Below are 12,659 nucleotides of genomic sequence, written 5' to 3'. Positions count from 1 at the left end.
TGTCCTGTTCAGCTACTGAGTTCGGGTTAGCTGACAGGAGAGCCTGGTGGGCACCAGAGCTGACGTGCAGGACTAACTGGTATCGCACCGACAGATTGGAGGAAGCAGGGCTGGAAGCCTGGAGGTGAGCCTTTGGGTCAGCTCAGCTGCTCATACACCACCTTCTCGACTGTAGTGACTTTCCCCCACCCGGTCAGGCAGCAGAATTGATTTGGCATGAAGACAAGGCTGGGGTATTTCAGCTGTGGAGTGAAGTGCCGTAGCTTACGGAGCCTAATGAGGGACCAATAAAGGCCTGGCGTGTAACCACTCTTGTCTGTGACTTACCTATAATGTCACTCTTCGTTGAGCTGCCAACTCCTGTGCATAGCTATGGAAGCTGTAGCACGGTCTTCTGTAACAGAGTTTTCAGTCTTCGTCTGCTTACATCTTGATTTTTGTTCATTTACGTCTTAATCCTGAAGGCAATGGATTTTAATGCTAGGCCGGTGTGTTAAATTAGTTGCATGGAGGAGTTGACTTGAAGCTGAAGTACTTTATGCCTGTTGAAGGACATGATGGAGGAATTTTCAAGCTATAAAAGAAAATAGGTTTTTGCGATTGCAATTTAAGGTATCTAGTATTTCAGCAGTAGCTACTCTTAGTAATGTTTGTTGTGAGAAATTTAGTTGCCTCTTATGCTTAGAATTTGTGTGCCTGAATAAACTAAAATAGGTTTTAAATTAAAGCATGGTTTGAATTGGATTCATAGAATCATAGAACAGTTTTGAGTTGGAAGGGACCTTTAAAGGCCATCCAGTCCAGCCCCCCTGCCGTGGGCAGGGACATCTTCAACTCGCTCAGGTTGCTCAGAGCCCCGTCCAACCTGACCTTGAATGTTTCCAGGGATGGGGCATCTACCACCTCTCTGGGCAACCTGTGCCAGTTGTTCACCACCCTCATTGTAAAAAATCTCTTCCTTATATCTAGTCTGAAATATTCTCAAATAACAATGTTGTTTGAAGTACAGATTTAAATTATGGACATATTATGTATGCTGAGTGGACAGAAAACTCTGAACAGACAAACTGTAGCTGAATGAACATAACTTCTTACCTTTTAAAATAACACTAATTAGGAGAATGTCTTGTATGATGGATTGTTGAAATGTCTTGCAGGTGGATTCACCAATGAACTTGAGGAACCCACATGATTTGGTAATACTAATGAGACAAGAAACAACAGTTAACTACCTCAAAGAACTGGAGGTAAAGCATAATGTTAAGTACTAACTAATTTCTGAAAATACAGGGTTTTTTTCACAGGCTTTTTAGTGATAGGTTTAGATGGGGAACAAAAGTCATTATTGGCATGATTCTGCTTCAGTGAAAGGATGATGAATTCTTCAGATCTCAAGAATTTTGTGCCTCAAGTTTGCCCAACTGGTTATCATTGCCCCCAGTTGCATCATTCCCTGTTGTTATCCATAAATCCTAACATTTTTAAGTAAAGTCATTTAGGTACTGGATTCTGTTGCTGACTACTATATTCCAGAAGAATACAGAGCAGGTCACCTCTATTTTTCTTCAAGCCCATTTATTATTGAAAAAGGCTCTGAGAACACCCTTCTGAAAAGGGCTTTAATGAACTTCAAACTGATAACTTAACCTAAAGTGTAAATATGATATGGGCTGGGCAAGCTAACAGCTCAAGCCTCTCTTCTGGCCGTGCACTCCTTTCTCTTGTGCCAGCTTTGGTTTTGTCAGATGAGCATAACCAGCTAAGTGGGAAGTCAGGTGAGCACCGGACGTAGCTGTAGGTGAATGGGAGAAGTGGAAGGGAGGAAGAAAAGCAGGGCTGCCCGCGGTGTGACTGTATTCAGCCAGGCTTTCTCGGCAAGGTGTCCTCATTTTTGTGGTAATGGACATTTTAGCTATGGGTGGAACAATAGTTGTAAGCTTTTCAGGACATGGGTTGTGGGTTTGGAAATTACCGATGTACAATCGGTGGCATACAAATTACTTTCAGCAGAAGTTATGTATTGTAAGATCTTGTACAAGTTGCTACTACTGTATATATCTTTAGTATTGCATAGTAGTGTGTAATCAAATGTGTATGGCTTTAATTAAAAATGCAAATTTTCTTCTCATTTCACATACGCAAATCCTTCTGATATTTAATGGGTTTTCAATTTGCAGATCTACGTGAGAATTAAATACAGCTTATTCTGCTGGGACAGATCGTTAGTCTATTCACTGCTCGTAGTAATCAATACCTATGAGCTTTATGGGGCGAAAGGTAGCTCCTAAGGCGCATCATAAGCTGATAGAAATTAGTCTCAATTCTTGCATTAGCCTGCCATCTCAGTTGTACTTAGCAGGCTGAATGGTTAAGAAGTGCATTTTGTTTGCAATCTCCAGTACTATTTCTGTGAGGTCTTACAGTGGAGGAGAAAGGTCCAAATATGGAAAAGTTGACGTACTGTTAACAACTATTTCTTCTTTTTCTGAATGGCCTACTGTGAAGTTGGAATGCCCTCTTTTTAGGTACAGCAGGAGAAATAAGTGCCTGTTCAAGTCATATTATCTCTAATGAAAGTATTTATATTCCATCTAAATCAAAAAATGTCCTACAGATGTTATAAAATAGAGGGAAATATTCCCAAAATTTGAAGAGAGTGTTTTAGATTTTCTTCAAATGGACTTTGTTTTAAGGAAAAAGTTGGACTGTTCAACTCCTAGTGACTATAGAGTTTGCTTTCATCAATATACATTCTCCTGTTTCCTTATTTTTTATTCCTACAGAAACAGTTAGTTGCTCAAAAGATTCATATAGAGGAAAATGAGGACAGAGACACAGGGCTGGAACAAAGGCACAATAAAGAGGATCCGGACTGCATTAAAGCAAAGGTGCCCTTGGGGGACCTAGATCTATACGATGGCACGTACATCACCTTAGAGAGCAAAGATATCCGGTAATAAGATGCTTTATATTTTAAGATTTTTACTGAATGAAAAAATCGACAAAATCTCTAAATGCAAGTAAAAAGAAAAATACTGTCACTGGCTGTTCTTTAGATGACAGTTGTTTTATTTTGTGTTAGTGTGGAATAAAATTGAAACAACCTCTGCCACTAATTATGAAAGGGTACGACACAAAAATGCTGTCTCTCGCAAACTGTCCGTGTTAGCCCTACCCTGAAACTTCTCCGTTCTGCTCCCAGGCTCCCGGTCAGTTCTGCCACTGTAACTCTGCTGATACGACCAGACGTGGATTAAACTGAAGTGCATCGTGTAGAAGGGGGTTGAATTTGCTCGAGTGCGCTTTGGGTGTTTTGAGCTATATACACTTCTTGTAGTGGAAACTGTCTTGACTTAAATTTGAATGAAATTCTGTTGATTACCCAGCTGTTGAACCTTCTGGTCATATTTCATCCCCTGGGTTTAGCAAGTAAAGGATGTGCGGACAGTCTGCTTGACATTCAGCTTCATCGGTAATTCATCGTCAGGGCTGACTGTTGTTTTTGTAGTTTTATTTTTTTAACGTAATCAGATGAGTACTTGAAGTGGGAAAACATTAATTTTATCCTCAGATACCTTCATTTTGGCTTCTGGCTAATACTTGGGGTTGGTTTGTTTCAGTTGAAGAGTCTTCTAATCTGCACACGTTGCCGTTTGCCTGGCAGATAGATCATTAATCATAGTAGTGATACACTAGGTTGACACTGATGCATTTTGGAGGCTATCCAAATGTTGATATTTTCTCTAAAGCAGACAGAAATTTATTTACTTTATCCTATAGTGATGACATCCTGATACAACTGAAATCTGGGAAGACATCAGAAATGGTCTGGTGTGCTCAAGCACGGGATTTTTGTAACAGTCAAATCAGAACACTGTGCCCATAAACTACAGTACTGTCTCTTTTGAACTTCAGCAGTATTTTAATCTGGAGTCTGCTGTGTTATGTTGTTATGTCCCCAGCCCTGAAGACTATATAGACACAAAGTCGCCAGTGCCTCCAGACCTGCAGCAGCCAGACTGTACAAAAGTTCTAGATCTTCCATACAGTATTCATGCTTTTCAGCACTTACGGGTAAGCGAGCGAATGCAAGTATGGTTTTTTTTCCCCATCAGGAAGAGGAATAGAAAACTCTCACGGGCATTTCTCAGTCAAGGTTGAAAGGTATTGTAATCTTTCAAGACTGTTCCAGGCTTTTTTTAAACCACAGTTGTGCCCTGATTAAAGTAGCTTCTTATGGGAGGACAGTTCTATCAGATACACAGATCCTGTTTCTCTTTTGTTATTGTTTGCCTTACTTTAGAGGGCATTTTTAGGAAAATGCAGGATTTTGTTTTCGTAACACACGTTTCATTAGTAAAATGGTAGCTTTCATTGGAAATGCTTCTAACTTGTGAATTGTTTCAGTTGAAAATTGGAGAGTGCCGAATAGGGTCGTTAAACTGCGTGAAGATTCAGGGTCAGAAAATTGTTTGCAGGCTTGTCGGTAGCTCCTAACATACTTGACTGTCTCCTTGGTATCTGAATGGCAAGCCCTAACCCAGAGGATGAGATAATTGTTCTTTACTAGTACAAAGTTCATCTGCTTGAGAAAGGTTACAGTGGAAGCATGGTGCAAAAATTGTTTTTGTCAACAGTATTATACAAGCAAATTTTCTAATGCAGATGCAGCTTTCAGTGCTTATATCTTGATACTTAGTTTATTACAAGTCTTTAAAATAACTTTCCATCTACAAATAAGGATTTTCTTACGGACAAAACAGGAACTGAAGTTTTTTAGCTCTGTTCCTGGGTCTGGATGTACTTTTGAAAGGAGCGCGTTTGTTGTTGGGGAAGGAAGAAAGAGAAGAAGAGGTGTGGGGATGCTTTCATAGCATGCACGTAACCTGACAAACATGAGTAAAGTGCGTCAGTGGTCATTAGTGAAATCAATAGCTGTCAGATACACAGTGCTACCAGAAATGAATATTTCTCCTATAGCATTCACAAGCAGAGACTGCTTTTGCCTGCTTCTAGTGTTTGCCTATCTATTATAATATATGTTATTCATCTGTCAAAGGTGACATTATCCTGTCAAGTCCCTAAGATCTTAATACAAAAGGATGATAGGAATGTAAAATAACCAAGCTGTAAATTTTCCTGGGAGTCACGCTTTTGTGTGTATTTCTCTACTTCTAGTTAAAGTGTCAGCAAATACCTATATCCAATTTTTATTTTAGGGTGTCCAAGAAAGAGTTAATCTTTCCGCACCCTTGTTACCTAAAGAAGATCCAATCTTCACATACTTATCACGGAGGCTGGGAAGAAGTATAGAGGAAATAGGTCATCGTATTTATGACGGGCTAATGAAGGTATGAAACTGTAATCTTGCTGTACGCACAAAAAGAGTGCTAGAAAGGTCTCTCGAGATTAGATATGCCTGGTACACGCAATCATATCCAGTACTAGTTTTGCACATGTATTTTTGGTTTACATTTCAGTTACAAAAGGCAGACTAAAAACATTTTCTGCTAGGCAAGCAGAAGTAGGAGAAGGCATCACCAAAGCCAGTAAATAGAGAGTTACTGTCATCTTTAATGACTCGTATTTGTGAGGTCTGGCAAGCCACATTCATTGCTCTGTCAAGGTAACAAGAGCTTTTAAACAAAAATGCAGGTACTTAAAGAAGAAACAATAGTACTGAAATGTGTATGTTTTTATTAAATGCCTTCCTGCAAAATATAGGAACTGTCATTGAACTCCAGCTAAGCTGTCACTTCTCATGTAATCTCATTTTGAATTTTTACCTGTCTGAAAGGGAGAAGTTCTGTTTCTTTAATACATTTATGTGCTAGTTCATTCTTCATGAACATTCACAAGTATTGCCAAATGGCAGCTTTCCAGAGGAAGAGGATAACTTAGAGCAGGTTTGGTGCTCAGCTTTCCATCCCATAGTAATTAAAGCCCTGATTAACCTTTTAGTTCATGTCTTAGTAGTTAGTACAGTTCATATATTTATCTTTACTGCAGAACTCTTCTTCCTGGGTACTCTATAATATGGCTTCTTTTTACTGGCGGATAAAGAATGAGCCATACCAAGTAGTAGAATGTGCCATGCGTGCCCTTCATTTTTCTTCAAGGTGAGAATTGCTAATAAACATTTCTTTTCAGATTGCTTTTCTAGTTATCCTAACTAGTTAACAGGTTTCAGTTTCTAAGACTCTATTCTAAGGAGTAATCCATGTTACTTGTTCTTAGTCTTTATGTGCTATACTAGGCATATATATAATTTAGAAATTTTTCTATCAAATTGCATATTTAATATGTGACGACGGATTAATGTATCCTTATGCTTGATTCTTACATAGTCTGGCCTTCTTTTAATGTCTGTGTTTTCTTTTTTTCTTGTCATTTCCTTTTTTTCTTTTAGGCAAAATAAAGATATTGCACTGGTAAATTTGGCAAATATTCTGCACCGGGCTCACTTCTCTGCAGATGCAGCTATTGTGGTCCATGCAGCTCTGGATTACAGTGACTTCTTTACCAGCTATTACACTCTGGGAAATATATACGCAGTAAATACTATCTTTATTTTCCAAGACTTGTAGAAAACCAAATATTATTTAATCTTTCTGGCTTGACTTGTATGCTTTACTCTTTTACAATGTGTCTTGTGTTCCACATGCATTTCACGCTTAATGTTTAAGATTCTGTCAAGATACTTTCATCCAAAAGTCTGTCTTTCAGCAAAAGTTTTTATCTGCACTTGGAAATAAATCCCAGGGAAATTCTCCTACCACCTTTGTTTAGCAGATATAGTGGCTTGGGTTTCAGAAAAGACAGGCTGCTTGTTACCACAAATTAAAATTTGAGTTAATGGCTTTAAAAATTGATATTTTTTTATTAAATATTACCGAACAATGGCTAATTCTCTCTCTCGGTCATTCTTCAGATGCTTGGAGAGTACAACCACTCAGTCCTGTGTTATGATCATGCTCTACAGGCCAAACCAGGGTTTGAGCAAGCTGTAAAAAGGAAGCATGCTGTCCTGTGTCAGCAAAAACTTGAGCAAAAATTGGAAGCCCAGCATAGGTAACTAAAGAAGCATTCTAGTGGCAATTCATACAATCTCACTTTTATTGTTCTGTTGCAGCAATTATTTACGTTTCAAATAGAAAGTTGAAAATCATTATTCTATATTGCTTTGACTCTGCAATAAAATTATTCATAAGCATACTTTAGGAAACCCAGAGTTGAAAATGTGCAACACTGTAGGAAAAGCTGATACTTTAAAAAGCATTCAAAGCAAATCTTTTCTACTGTTGAATTTTCAAGATCACTTCAGCGAACATTAAATGAATTGAAGGAGTATCAGAAGCAGCATGACCATTACCTTAGGCAACAAGATGTTTTAGACAAGTACAAGCTCATCCAGGAGGAACAAATCTTGAGGAACATCATTCACGAGACACAGATGGCAAAAGAAGCTCAATTAGGTACAACTTTTTAGAGTTCATGCTCATTATAGCAATGAGGAATTGCACATATTCAGATTAATGTGAGGACATAACTTCTTTATATATTAAGGCGGCCCTGCGGCTGTTGTGTTTTGCTTATTAAAACAAGGGATTGCAATATGTTCCTGAACAGGGTCTTTTTCGAGTCTTTTGAAGACAGAGTTTCCTCTGTGCTGATTAAATAAATAAAAAGGATTGACTGAATTGGGGGTGGAGGGATTCACTGTATGCTGTCTTTGTCTCCTCGGAAACCTCGCTTATACAGTAGGAAAAAAATGTTTGTGCTCTGCAGGGAACCATCAGATTTGTAGACTGGGCAACCAGCAGCATAGCTTGCACTGCCAGTGGGACCAGCCTGTTCGTTATCACCGCGGAGACATTTTTGAAAACGTGGAATATGTTCAGGTTTGTCTGTGAATTGATACCATTGCTTTAAGTTGCATCCCATTGGCTTTATTAGCGACATAGTTCCATTTTTTTGAGGCTTGACAAAGGGGGTCCATTTTGGGTGTGGTAATTACAGCGAGAAATCATTTCGTCTCTTTTCCAGAGTGTAAAGTATTTAATGCTAGTTTGTTTTGCTAGTAATACAAGCTCAGATCGACTGTGGATTATAGAAATTTAGAGAGTTTATTGTATAACACGTTATTTTACTTAGAAAAGAGAACTGTTCGAATTATTTGAATTGAAAAGCTTTATTTTAGTCCAAAGTCTTAGTTTTCTGTGAGTTACCAGCCACTTCTATATTGACTCCTTTGCTTTTTCAACCCGCTTAGAACAGCCAAGTATTTCTTTCTAGGAAGTACGAGAATCCTCACTTGAGGAATTACAGCTTTCTCTTACATAAATATACTACATTTCAGACATGCTAGCAGGAGCAAACATGTTTAATTTTCCAATTTAGTTTCCTTCAGAGAGGACAGGAAAAAGCATTAGGCAGCTAATGTTAATGAAGAGGCAAAGGTTTTCTAAGGAGTCAGTTTTCTAATGTACGTGTGGTACATGGAACAAGAATTATTCCTTAGTGGAAAGAATATTCCAACATAACAGCTTAAAAGTGTGCTTAAAATAATATTGTAGCAATCACTTATCTCTACAGCCTTAGAATGGATCATAGTTTCTTTCGTTTATGACACTGTTGTACGACTCAAGCTACACAACTTTTGCATGCTCCTTCCGATTTAATCTTTTTTCTTACCAGAAGGAGCACAAAACTGCCATAAGCAATTAACAACTGGAAGAGCAGAGCTCAGTGGTGTTGAATCTAGTGAGTGCTTTTGCAGCCCAAAAATAAGGTGTTAGTCCGGTTTTGTGTGTATTTGCTGTTTGTATATCTTTAATTAAACAGTGCACCAAGGATATCTGATACGGGAATATTGAGAAGTTTTGGAAGCAAAGTGTATACTAATACTGAAAATCCAGAACAACAGCCATCCAAGCAACACCGCTGCTGCGTTAGAACTACAGATAAAGATTGTAGTTTCATTTATTTTGCAATGTGGAATGTGTTCTGAAGTTTGCCCTTACCTAGTTTAAGAAACAGGAATAATTATTTTTAATTACGCTGTTTTCTTTTTGGATGTTCTTCCTATTATAATAATTACAAATTCAGATTATCAAGATAATTTTGGAAGCCACGAGTCTTAGTAACTCTGACTTGAACTAGAGCTATGCCATCTAGATAAGTAGATTTTGTTTGTGGTCTATTAGAAATGTTTGCTTGGTACCTTTTAGCATTTTTTTTGTTGATTTGCACTTGTGTTTTCATTGTTGACTTATTTACAACATGGTGCGAGTGGATCAAGAAGCTTAAATCTCAATTTTTTTTTTTCTGCTACCCAAATTTCAGCTCATCGGTGAGGCTTAATTACATAAATGGTGGGGAAAAAAATAATGTGCAGAAATTCAGCCAGTAATATACCATCTCTTTTCTTTATTAAATATTGTTTTTCTGTTGTTTCTAGTTTGGTGAAGACTCTTCAACTTCTAGTATGACATCTGTGAATTTGGATCATCATGCAAACCAAAGCGACCACAGCCAGTCCTTGCAGTCTTCCCCTGTTGCTCGTTCTATCGTTTCAGTGTGGAGTGTAGAATCCAATAGAGTGAGTGGAGAGGATAAGCTTTGCCCTTTCGAAGAGGAGTTGTGAAAGAGTGAATCTTGCCCTTGTTTACGTGAAGCTTCTTAGCATTTGGGCTACAGTTTTGATGTGCAGCAGCACTGGAGAATGTAGCATTCTGAATTTCTTCAACATATAAGCATCTCTGTAGTTTCTCTGTACCAGTTTCCCATCATTTGAAACTATACTACAGCGCAGAGGCGGTTGTTCTTAGCTACCTTTGTAAACATCTGCTGCAAATAAAGCAATACAGCTGAGTAAAGATAGAAAACTAAACTGCTGATATTCCAGAAAAGATGGAAAAATAATAGTTTTAAAGATATCTGCTCTTTTTTTCCTCCAGACTATTCCTTATGTTCTTATTAGCTTGTTAAAATATTAAAAATGTTGAGAAAATACTAAAAGATAATTCCTTTCCCCCTTAGGACAAACAGCATATTCTTTGGCCTCAGCGATCAGAGTGCATGAAATCTTTCCCCAAAATTCCTGATCCAGAAGAACTGCCAACTTATTTCCTGCCTCCAGAAAATAGGGGATTCAGGCAAGTTTTTATTTTTAAAAATTATATTTGTAAATTTTCACATTAATGTCTTAATGAGTATTTTCTTTCTGGAGAGGGTGGATGCAGTTAGTAATCAACAGCACAGATGTGTTTGGACCTCTTTCTCTGGCGGTTCCACAGAAGGACGGTGTTTTCCTTTATTGTCGTCTTTGCTGTAACTATAACAGATCCAATTTCATGATGATTCTTCCCTGACTGTTAGTACAAGGTGAATACCTGAAATATCTACAGTATTACTAAAAGAATGAGGATTTAAGCACAAGTCTGAATGTCTTGTAGAGTATATTAAAAAAAAAAAAAAGACCTTGAGAGAGAGAATGAGGTGAGTATCTATTTAATAACTACAATTAACTGCTGTACGTTGCATACATCCTCCTAGCTTTAGTTATGATAACAGAAAATTGTGAAGACCAGAAAATACTAAAAAAGGATTAGGAGTGAAAAGCCCTGGCTCGTTCCTTTGGGATAGAGGTAGAAAACCAGCTTAGTTGTGGAATAGTAATATTTGTTATTACATAGGATAAAATAAATGTGTCTATGTTGCAATAGCTGCCTTACATAGATCAATGCAATTTCATAATATCCTACTCACTTAACATTACAATAGTGGTAGTAAGAAAGCGTTCTTCTCCTAATCAGTATAATTCTAGTATTGAGCAGGTGTTAAAGCAAAGGTTCCCATCCACAAATGTCCTGAAGCTTCCTTTGAAAAAAACAGTGTTCAGCTTAGAATGTTGTTCCCAAGGCTACCTCTTGATGTTTTTGGAATCAAACTTTAGTTTAAAAAAAATTCAGCATTTTCTTTTTCACTGATCTGTTTAGTCCTAAACTTCATACAGTCCTTATTAGCATAATATGAGAACTTTCTGTGTCTTATCTCTACTGCATTGTCCATTATTTACAGGTATTCTATGCTTAAAAATGGAAAGTAAAGACCTTATTTATTAATGACTTTTCAAGGGAAGGGTGGTCCTTGAACTCTCCTGGTTTGCAGCTCCTGTCTCGTGGCAGCCTACAGTATGAGGCTTGTCAGTTGATACGTAGCTGATTCTTACGTTTATAGATCAGGGACATGCAGCACATGCTATTAATTTGTCTTGGTTCTCCTTATTGCTAGAGTCCAGCCAGTCCTGAGTATCCCAAGAGATACTGTTGGGCATGGAGAAACCCAGGCACCAGACTGTTCTTCCATTACTGATGCTCGTAACAACGAATCCCTAAACATACTGGTCAAGGAACTAGACAGTAATCTAGATTTGAAATTCAAGATGCCGGATGATCAAGCAAGACAAGTAAGAGACATTTTCTCATTAGTTCTTTCTGTTTTAAAGTTCTCCTCTTTATTGCCTTAAAAATCTTACTCAGAACATGAAAGATTCTGATATTCGAAAGATTACTTGATATTACAAGCCCATCAGTACTTCCAAAAAAGGGGAGCAAGTGCTTTCTAATAGGGCTGGAGAAAGGGAGAACTTGTCACTCAGCATAAGACTTGTCGTCTGACTTCTTTCAGATGGTGACCAAAAGCACACAGAATAGGAAATTTAATTTACTATTTAAAATTACTTTTAAAATTTCTTTTAAAACTTCTAACAGTCACTTGACATGATTCATCTTCTTGAGGTTTCCAATAAGTACTGTATTCTACTAAGTTGGTAACTTCAGGCTGAAGTTAGTCCTTCATGCTGCTTTCTGGAGGTTGGCCGCTTTAATCGTTACATGTTCACATAATCTGTTTAGAACAATTTTTCTTCCCCCCCGTCCCCTTACTAAAGGGAAGACTTAGGGAAGTGAGACTTGAATGACCCATGTAGATATATACTGTAAAACTAATTCAGTTGTTTTAAAAAAAAAAAAATTAAATCTTTGTTGTCCAGGTTTTGCATTCTCGTATCAACAATCAAACTATTACACAGGCGAAGATAGGAGCGTTTCTAGATCATGCCATGAAACAGGTACGTAAAAAAACTGTAGCATGAGATAAATTCAAAATTCTTATTTGAGACTTGTTTCTGTACTTCTAGAGAAGTCAGTCAGTGATGTGCAAGAAATAAGCTTATTTGCTGCCTGTAACTGAGGTGAAACTAACTTTAAAAATCCATGTTTACAAGTAAAGCGCAAACATATAGGGAAGTATCCATTTAATTTAGCTTAGTGTGGACCAAACAGCCCTGTAGTTACTTGTTCTTCTCGTGACTGCAGGACGTGGGGCAGCAAATATATTAGCTAATCCTGGCAGCCACTTGCTTAACTGAGAGAAATAGCTTGGAACTACTCCTCCATTTTTCACCCCTCCCTACACGCCTGCCTTTTGCTCTTCCTCCTCCTCCCCAGTACCCTGCCTTCCCCCCCAAGCCCCCTCCAAAGAAACCAACCCTCTGTCAATCTTCTGTCAGGATAATTAGCACTCTGGGGCAAAGAATGTACATCTGTGTAACACCCTGTGGAATGCCACCTCCATCTTGCATGGGGCCTTTGAGA

The 12,659-nt window shown here is 38.0% G+C and overlaps 1 protein-coding gene across 1 annotated transcript in view; it reads left to right on the top strand.

Annotated features, from left to right (window-relative positions):
* TTC17 (tetratricopeptide repeat domain 17) overlaps positions 1 to 12,659 on the top strand; it is a 64,282-nt gene that overhangs the window by 16,964 nt on the left and 34,659 nt on the right. Inside the window, exons 2-14 of the mRNA XM_075152359.1 lie at positions 1,158 to 1,247; positions 2,784 to 2,953; positions 3,963 to 4,074; positions 5,220 to 5,351; positions 6,010 to 6,119; positions 6,410 to 6,554; positions 6,932 to 7,071; positions 7,315 to 7,475; positions 7,789 to 7,901; positions 9,461 to 9,601; positions 10,042 to 10,157; positions 11,296 to 11,470; positions 12,056 to 12,133. Coding sequence (XP_075008460.1) covers positions 1,158 to 1,247; positions 2,784 to 2,953; positions 3,963 to 4,074; positions 5,220 to 5,351; positions 6,010 to 6,119; positions 6,410 to 6,554; positions 6,932 to 7,071; positions 7,315 to 7,475; positions 7,789 to 7,901; positions 9,461 to 9,601; positions 10,042 to 10,157; positions 11,296 to 11,470; positions 12,056 to 12,133 — 1,683 coding nt within the window. The remainder of the gene's footprint in view (positions 1 to 1,157; positions 1,248 to 2,783; positions 2,954 to 3,962; positions 4,075 to 5,219; positions 5,352 to 6,009; positions 6,120 to 6,409; positions 6,555 to 6,931; positions 7,072 to 7,314; positions 7,476 to 7,788; positions 7,902 to 9,460; positions 9,602 to 10,041; positions 10,158 to 11,295; positions 11,471 to 12,055; positions 12,134 to 12,659) is intronic.

This window comes from Calonectris borealis, chromosome 5 (genome assembly GCF_964195595.1).
Source record: "Calonectris borealis chromosome 5, bCalBor7.hap1.2, whole genome shotgun sequence".
NCBI lineage: Eukaryota > Metazoa > Chordata > Aves > Procellariiformes > Procellariidae > Calonectris > Calonectris borealis.
Note: the sequence above shows the minus strand (reverse complement) of the source record. Positions and strands in the feature narration are given on the sequence as shown.